Raw genomic sequence first — 9,311 nt, forward strand, 5'->3', positions numbered from 1 at the left:
GAGCAGACAGCAAAACAATGAACAAATGTTTTCACTTCGTGTGAGGAGGAGAACTGACATGATCAGGATTCAGGACAGACGCATAGTAAACACTATTTATGAACAGTCCTTGTTTTGTCTGGATCTACTTTGTTGTGGAAGATATTTCTAGATCTCTCCTGGAACAGCCACCCAGACTTTGCCACCTAAATGACAGCCTTGTGTCCTTGCTGCTGGGATCCTTGCCTCCTAACCACAGAGGCATTCTGTCTGTGTGACGGCTGGAAAGGTCATGGCTGCTGTGAACAGCCGTATCCAAGTAGTAAATCATGTGTATTTACTCAGATTGGCTCCTGCAGTTCCCCAGACACTCGTTGGAGACCATAGAAACACACTCTTCAGTGCTGATTGTTGTTCTGCTAGTGTGTTAGCATAATGTCACTAATGCAGACTGAATGTGACCCTACTCAACTAAGTGGTTCAGTCCTATTCACAAAGTTTATAAAATGTGCCTCCTTTCCCTTTCAATGCACAACCCATATTGTCAAGTGTCTATTTACAGTATCAAGGCCAGTAACTGCAGTGTGTTATGGATGAAAGGTTTTAAGGCAACATGTGAACTTTAGTTTGTTCAAGCATTTATTGAGTGTTTGTCCCTTTTGTGTTTTTTTGCACCCACTGCTTTTGAGAGCGTGCCCTGCTGCCTCCGATGTTGAGATGGGAAGAGTGCCTTTGGCTCCCAATGGGTAACCAAGCACATTTAAAGCCATTTCCATGTTCTTGTGGGCTTAATGTGTCCTTTGCAAATTCATGCATTATACAACAATGTATGTTTAAATAAAGATACAATTGAATAGATTACATTGAATTTTTATTACAATTTATTAAAGAAAAAAAAGATGAGTGTAATATCTATCGCGGTAATATTCTCTCTTTCTCGAGATGTCTCTCGTGTCGATGACTCATCAGTATGTTGGGAGCATGGTTTTAATGCTTCTAGCCTTAGATAGCACATTGATGCCACTCAACAAGCCAGTGACTAATGTGTTAACCTTAGTGTTAATGCCCTAGGATGAGTCCACATTTATATTGTGCCTTTTGGCTTAATGTTCATAGAGCAGGGTCATATCAACACTCACATAAGCCATACTGAGTGGGTGGATTAGGTTAAGTGATGTTATGATGATTTGATATAAAGTCTTGACAATTATGATTCAGTATTCAGCAACATGCTTAGGGTTGCAGGCAATTCCCATTTAAATTTGGGGAACTTGCAATAAATATTAGTTAAAATTATGATTTCATTTTCTAATTATTATTTTAAATTCATGAATTCAATTTTGCTAAGTGAAAGTGCTGTTGACCAGCAGTCATTATGGTTCATATGGTATTTCTAAAATGTCTTAATGTATTGAATTCTTTTGAGTTGAGTTTTGTTTCTGACAGTGTAAGAGTAAGCTGATATATTTCTGTCCTCACTGTTCAGACAGTATTGAGTTAGCTCCACAGGAACTGCATGCTATCCAGTTGCAAGCTGTAAAAGGAACTATTTTTAGATGTCAATAAATACTTTTTGATGGCTTTTGGGTGCTCTGAACAATCAACAGATCAAATGTAAACTTGTTGAAAGCTGACATTTTTGCAGTGGTTCACTTTTTTATCCTCAAGTAATTGAATCGCACGAGACTTTCATGCAAATGTGCGTGAAATGATGACTGATGTAAAGGACTTGTAAAGACTGCAGATCAGCAGAAAACAGTGAGCTACAAATCTTGACTCGACAGTCTTGGAATTGAAACGTGTGAAGTTGTCTCATTTTGTTGCATCAACAACTATTTCAGACATTCATAGGTTTTTAAAAACGTTGGGCGTTCGATATTCCTATAATACATGACTTATTTTTCTTAGTAACTTGAAGCTTCCATAAGTTCAGAGCCATGCTATAGCAAGAGTTGATCAGTTATCTGATTATTTAATTGGCTTGATTGGTTCAACAAACTGACAGTTATTTTGTTTTGAACACTCTAAATGTGTTGTGTTATTGCCATTCAAAGGCTATAAACTTGAGTCTGGTATGGGAGACAAACTGAACACCAGGGGCTCTGCTCAATCAAAACAGCAACAGGGTTTATGCAGTTTTGTGTTAATTTGAATACATTTATTCAAGAAGATAATGAAACAATGAGTATTAAACAATGTTTTTTTGTTTTTTTGTATGCTTGACTATTAACACTACACGTCCGAACATTTTTTTCAGACTTCACTCTGGGTACTTTGGTTAGTAATGAGGGCCTGGGGCTTCTTGTGTAACTTAATGTGCTCTATAACAGATTGATATGACTGTGATGTCTTGGTACATGTCTTTAATGTTAAGATTTGTAACACAGAGTGAAAATTTAATAGCTTTGTGCTGAGAGTTTCTGACTCAGCACTTAAGATTCTTAATTCATTGATTGGATAGTAATCTGATTGCCAATGTCCAAACCATTTTGTTGTTTAAATTGCAACAAGAGGCAGCTCTCTGACTATAGTCGACTTGCTCTTTGTTATATAACAGCTCTGCTCCCCTGGGTTTTCTTTGGGCAACAGCCCACACGACCATAAAGAAGAGGGGATTTGCTAAGGAGCAATGTACAGCAGCAGCCTGTAAACTGCAGCTTGCTTTGTTTTTCATATTGATATTGTTACAGTTGCTTGCCAACATTGCAAATCAACAGCATCAATTTGAGAGTTGCCACATGGACTTAGCAGCTTAAACATGTAGAGCTACACCAGGGACATTTTTTTTACAGAGTCTGGAGTCCGACTCACATAATTGCATGCTAGCAGAAGGGATTTGGCCAGTAATGCTCTTGGAGAGTGCAAAAAAAATAAAATGGAGAGGGTGACGCATCACAGACGGGCCTAAGCCACTCACTCTCTGTTCTCTGTCAGTCAGCTGTCTGCAGCCTTGCAAACACATCCACTCATCCGGTATGCTCCTAGGAGAAGGCTTTTTCCCCCATCCTCACCCTGAAAATCCTCACCCTAGTGAAAGAGGTTATCATGGCATGTATATTTCAAATAACATCAGTAGAAACATGACATGCCTTGACATTACTTTGATGGCCCACTGCCCAATGTTGTTGTCACTTGATTCAGTGACATTGCTCTGGATGACTTATAAAGTTCAGAAGCTTGTGCCCCCTGCCCTCCACCAGCCATGTCACATTGTGTCTTCTTGCTCAGGGCATGACACCCGCCCCTATGGTTTGTGGGTCTCACTCCACTTTAGCAGTGTTAGCATTGTTAGCCCAAAGCTAATGGGGCTTGGGCCTGGGCCTGAACTTTGAGGGGCCCAGGCTGCCTTGTGCCAAAACAGACAGTGAGTGGTACACAGGGGGCCTGAGGGCACTCAGCCAGACTGACTCTCTTCTTTCGATCGATACTTCCTCCCCCAACTCCAGACTAGGTCCTCTCAATGACCCCTGTTAGATAACATGTCTGTGCTGGAGACTCACAGGAAAAGCTGTAGCCTTGTTCAAACAGAGTAGCAGAGCAGATTTTGGATATTTTGGTTGCCCTCTTGTTAGCATAATTGAGGTTTGGGTTGAAAATGTATGTTATAGTATACTGGCTCCAGAATACATTTGTCATTCCCCATTTAACCAAAATCATAGTTTGTATCTTTTACACTGAGAAAAACTTACTCATCATACTTATCATTTCAGATGCAGCATGCAGTTTATGAAATGCTTGTTGTTGCTTGAAAGTTGCAGAGCTTAATGTACTTTATCCATCTCTTCCAGGCGATCAACCAGTAAAATCTCCAGAACATCAGGAAACACATCTCAAATATAGTCCAAGTTTACAAAGGTAAAACATGTCAGAGACAGAGACCATACATTGTTGTTAGCAGTGGGAAAGGGTTGTTGAAAAGCAGACATTTACACTGCTTTGTATTTTTGCATGCTAATTATTACCTATTTACTGTATACATTAGATGTAAACTTCAAAGAGGATATTCCTGCATAAACACTGCAACTGCTTAAACTATTTCTTCCCTTATGTTATGGCATTATGCACACTATTGTTAGTTTGACATTTCCAAGCATTTAATCAAATTTAAGATGGACTATCTGTGGTTTGAATGTGTATTGATTTGATGTGTGTATTTCGTCTCCTGTGACAGAAGAAGAGCCTTCCGATACACACCTGGAATCCTGGACAGGAGGGACAACCTGGATGATGAGCAGGAGGACAATGTTGATGGCAGCCCTGTGAGCCCTGTGCCCCATTACCTGGCCAAGACCAGCAGTTCAGAATGGAACAGTTCTGACGACCTTGCTGGTCCCTTCTCCGAACAAGAAGAGATTTTCTCCAGAGACCCCTCCCAACCCCGCTACCACAACCTAGCTCCACCGCTACCCCCTAAGACCTATGCCCACAGACCAACAGACCAGTCTAGTTTCTGCTCTCACCAGCCCCAAGAGGCATCTCGGATGAGCCCCCGGAACGAGCCAAAAAACGGCCACTCCACCCTCCCTCACACTACCCTCCGCAGGTGGATTGAGACGCCCACTGAGTACAAGCTCTCGTCGGACACCAGTTCCAAGTCGGGTTCATCCGACCAGGACAGGAACGATCTCTCAGCCAGTGAGAGTGAGGAGAGATTCCCCAGCCCCAGACCAGGGGACGATGATGACATTGTCTTCCCATTGCCAGCGGAAATGGGCCTGCCTACTACTTACTTCTCTGTGGATAGCTGTATGACGGACACATATCGGGCCAAGTACCACCAGAGGCCCGCACTGTACATGATGACAGACTTGAAAGGAGGGGGACATGCCTCATCAGGGGAGAGTGACCTGGGAGAGGGTGGGCTACCGATCCCAGAGGCTCAGTCTTTAGAGCCCCCCAAAAGCAGGCCTGAATCAGGTACCCGGGCACTCTTTAAATAATTCCCCACAATATCTGTGAAAACCCCCGCAGACTTTTGTATATATTTTAGCATGTCTGTGCTCTAAATTGATTTTCATTGATAGATTGTATAGACATTTTAAAACTTGCAACTTCAGAATTCTATGACGGTTTATATGTTCTTGTATTTTCTGATCTGTGTCCCTTGTCTTTTAAAGGTTATTCCACCAGTAAACCTACAGCAAAATGGAATCCTGTAACTCCAAAAGGACTTGATGAACATGGGTACCTATGATGGAAACCTCAACACTGAAGGGACTGGTACGATGACATGATAGTACAATAATAGTTTAACCAATTGTCATCTCCATGACAAGTCTCCATGACCTGTCTACAAGACTTTAAACCTTCTAATAGTGATGCTCATTTGCTTGTACAGATGTCATATCAGAAGTCAGACATGTATCTGGATGCCAAAGAGATTGGTCTCGCAAGGCAGTAATAGTCTAGTCTGAAGAGACTTCAGGACAGCAGGAGTCCTTGGTGACCCTGCTTAACAGTCTTTGTATGTGCCACTAGGTGACAGTAGAGAGAGCCAAAAAATACTGAAATACGATCCATTGTTGGTCAATGTTAGGACCTGAATCTCATAAAACCATGGGTTGGATCACAGATGAATGTCTCCCACAAACCACTTTCCCTCTCAAGAATTTAATAAATAAACATTTGTAGCAATGTAGTAACCCAACTGTAACTAATTTATCTTTTACACTGAAAATGTATGGAATGCTTGTACTTCTTTCTTGAATTACTCTCATTTCAGTGTTATAAACTGACTGTGCTAATCCTACCTATACTATGTTGTGATGCAAACTAGAGGTACTTGAACTTCAAGAATAGGTTATTTGAGATTGACAAAAAACAGTGAGTTTTTGAGATTGAGTACACTATGAACAGTTATTTTGAGCACGTATTTAAAATGGATCCCAATCTTCCTCTTGAGTGGCTACTGAGACATAGGGTGTTGGCTTAATCTGTTCTCATCAGAGGTTAAATGTTTTTAATAGAGAAACATCTCAGTCATTGGCATCTAGCACATGTTCAATGCTGCCTTTCTCCCAGAACATTTGCTGTTTTATATGGCTGTCTATTTCCATGTTTTGATTACATTGTCTTTCACACTCCTTCCACATATAAGCTCTTTGCTCGCTCTTTCATTGCTCTTTCATTTTGATTCTGTCCTGACCTTCTGGGCAGGATATGTCACCTTAACTCTCATGTCAAACTATGTTCCTGTATATTTGGCAACCTAAACATAATGGTGGGATTCAGCTATGTACAGTGCAGTATGAAAAGCCAGGATTTAAGACTGTCTTAATGAGATTGAAATGACCTGCTACACTGCAGGTAGTTGTAGCTTGAACCCAGAGATTATCAAAACATTGCATACGTGTACATGCTATGTCAGTTGTTTATTTTTGACACATTATGTAATAAAATGTTTGTTTTATTTTTTGGGGAATATGTTTTATACATTGCCCAGCAGACTTCACTGCACAGTGCCTTTCTATTTTTCTATGTCAAGACCAGTTGAAATAGGAGCCATCATTTGTACAATATGTAATTTTTGGAGATGCTTTTATAATATTTGATTTCATTTTTATTGATCAACAGTTGTTTAATAAACAATTTTATTTAACCATATCAGTGTCCAATTGATTTGCAGCTATTCTTTCTTTGTCAAATCAAATACTGTACAGTGGGAGTGGTCTTCTCCTGGTCCTTAAGACTGGCAGTGTACAGGCTTTTTTCCACCCAACCACATCTGATTTGTGTAATAAAGCCATTGAATACTGGTTGAATGAAGGAATCAGATATTACAGCAGTTGGCTGGGACAAAATCCTGCACATACTCTACTGTGGCTCTCCTAGACCAGGAGTAAAGAACAACTGGTGTATTGTAAAATCCAGCGTTTGTTTAGGCAGCACCTTCTTATTTCGTAGTGTTCGATGACTGGCACCTCCCATAGTTCCAGCACCTTTTTGAATCCACTCCAAACACTGATAATTTAAATCAGGTACATACAACTTTCCACAAAATGAGATATTTTAGTGTTATCATAATCCAGTGTCAGTAGAAGAATAAACATGAACTTACATGAGCTCCCTCTCACAATGTCATGGGAAACTTAAAAACATAGAAACATGAAGCTTTGCTGCCACCTACTGTTGTTATAATATATGCCATTTAGCTGACGCTTTAATCCAAGGCGATTTACATTGCAGTGAGTGCATACATTTCAGTATATATGGTCCCAGCAGGAATCAAACCCACAACCTAAGCATTGTTAGCACCATGCTCTACCAACTGAGCCACAGAGGACCATGATATAGTGCCTAGGTAGATTAGATTGCATGTAGACGAGACACAAAATAACTTTACCTTTTTTTTACACACCCCACAGCCCCAGGGGCAGGATTGCTCAGAAGTGACGTTCTGTTAGAGGTACTTCCGGCCTAAAGGTTATAAAAGGGATGGGTATGAATTCTGGCCTGGATACTGATGGCCTGTCTTAGCTTGGTATGTGACAAACGCTGTGTGGACAATGTTGGATTGGAGATGCGGGTCATATCGTAAGTCCCCTTAGCATGTTTGTTTTTCATGTAGTTTACCTCTCAACTTTTAACAAAAAGCTGAAAGAACAACTCAACACAGGTGCCTCTAAATCACACTTGAATGTGATCCATGTGTTTGATACCATTCCTTATTCTGTTCCATGCATTACATTGAGCCCGTCCTCCGATTTCTGCCTCTACCTGCCTCCCCTCTCACCATAGCCTTTTCCCCATCCAAAAGTCACTGCAGTGCCCCAGCCACTGGAGGGGTAAACAAATGGAAAATGGAGGCAAATTATGTGGTTATTGGTCACCAGATGGGCGAGTCTCACAGCTAATTAACTGACTAAACACTTGACAAGAAAGGTACCCCTTTATGAAGTGGTAACTCATGGCCCTGTAATTTATGGGCAGACTCCTGAGACTGCCGCACTGCTGGGATGAGAGGGCCACTCATTTAGCAGGTACGACAGCTCGCCCACCTCACACTTTCTCAAAAGGAGTGTTCAGTCAGTTTTCTGCCTTAATTTCTTACAGTCCATCTGGAGTGTGGTAGTACAACATGTAGGAAGTTTCTCCTATGGCCTTATTTCTTGTATAAGCAAAAATTGTCCTTTTGCAAAGAACAGTAAGGAGTGGTGTGTGAAAATGTAATTTTTTTCAACCCTGTGATCTATCTATCAACATGCTTCCCAACACATTCCATCACTACGAAATACTCTTGCCCCTTCTCCTCTGTGACCAAAAGCCTTGCATCAAGACAGCCAACACTTTGTATATCCCATTTTGTCAGATTGACTAACTAAAAAGCAGCAGGGATGTCACGGGAGCTGGGGCAGTATCACAAATAGGCATCACATTCTCCCCTCAAAGCCCCAATATATTTAACACATGGGAAGAGGCAAATGCATTAAACTGCTTTTCTCCAAGTCCAGGGGAGATAAAGTGACGCTAAGCCGTGATTGCCTTGATTTGAGGGGAGTTTAAGCCCATATGTAATATTGGCACTATAGAACAAAAGACAGATTATGGGCACTTCTTATTATGTGCTGTTGGCCGGATTATCTGATAAGGAAGAAAAGTCCACAATAAATTATAGACTTTTCTCCACCATGATAAGAGTAATATGAGAAAAGGTGCTGGTCTCTTACAGAAGAAAGCTTATCCTTTTGTAAATTACATGGAATAGAAATGTTCCAATTTGGTTTTTTTATGTGTATGTTTTGGAGTTTTGATAAGCAAATTTCAAGTCTTTCTCGTGCCTTTCTAGCCGTGTTATTTCTCGTCCCTCTTTTACTCCTTTTAGTACCTTCCATCCCGCCTGCCATTGGGGAGATTAGAGAAAACAAGGTAATCATCATTTTAATATCCTCTAGAAGGCAGCAGAGGACTTTCCCAACCAAATAAATGATCCATGCATAACTTCAACATAGATGCACCCACATATCTGGAACTATCACACAATCCATATGCAGGTTAAACATATTGGTCACACAACAATAAATTCCATCTACAGATACAAACGATAAAAGATAAAATATTAATAATCCCTAAATTCAATCAGCCTTGAATTTGTATCATCTAACGTGCTATTTGTTGTAATAATTGCTCTCTCTCTCAACTGCAGCCCATATAACTACTGTAATCATATCTAATTAGTGCACCATCCCTGTGCATTTCTATGCAGAGTATTGATCTTAGAACTGTTTCCATCACGCCACAGTTCTAGTCTTTCTATTCCTTTTCCTGTTGGTACTGCAAGGTAGTCTACCATGTGTTGACTGAAAACAAACTGATGGTTACTACTAACTACGATG

General features: G+C 40.6%; 1 protein-coding gene across 3 annotated transcripts in view; it reads left to right on the forward strand.

Annotated features, from left to right (window-relative positions):
• The window catches only part of usp53a (ubiquitin specific peptidase 53a), a 43,485-nt gene extending 36,903 nt beyond the window's left edge, over positions 1-6,582 (forward strand). For 2 of the 3 annotated variants that reach the window (XM_083678991.1, XM_083678993.1), the window contains exons 15-17: positions 3,768-3,834; positions 4,151-4,896; positions 5,097-6,582. In XM_083678991.1, the coding sequence (XP_083535117.1) occupies positions 3,768-3,834; positions 4,151-4,896; positions 5,097-5,173 (890 nt within the window). In that variant the 3' untranslated portion in view covers positions 5,174-6,582. The remainder of the gene's footprint in view (positions 1-3,767; positions 3,835-4,150; positions 4,897-5,096) is intronic. The other variant, XM_083678992.1, reaches the window with a different exon arrangement.
• Positions 6,583-9,311: the final 2,729 nt, after the last annotated feature.

Source organism: Argentina silus, assembly GCF_951799395.1.
Source record: "Argentina silus genome assembly, chromosome: 1".
NCBI lineage: Eukaryota > Metazoa > Chordata > Actinopteri > Argentiniformes > Argentinidae > Argentina > Argentina silus.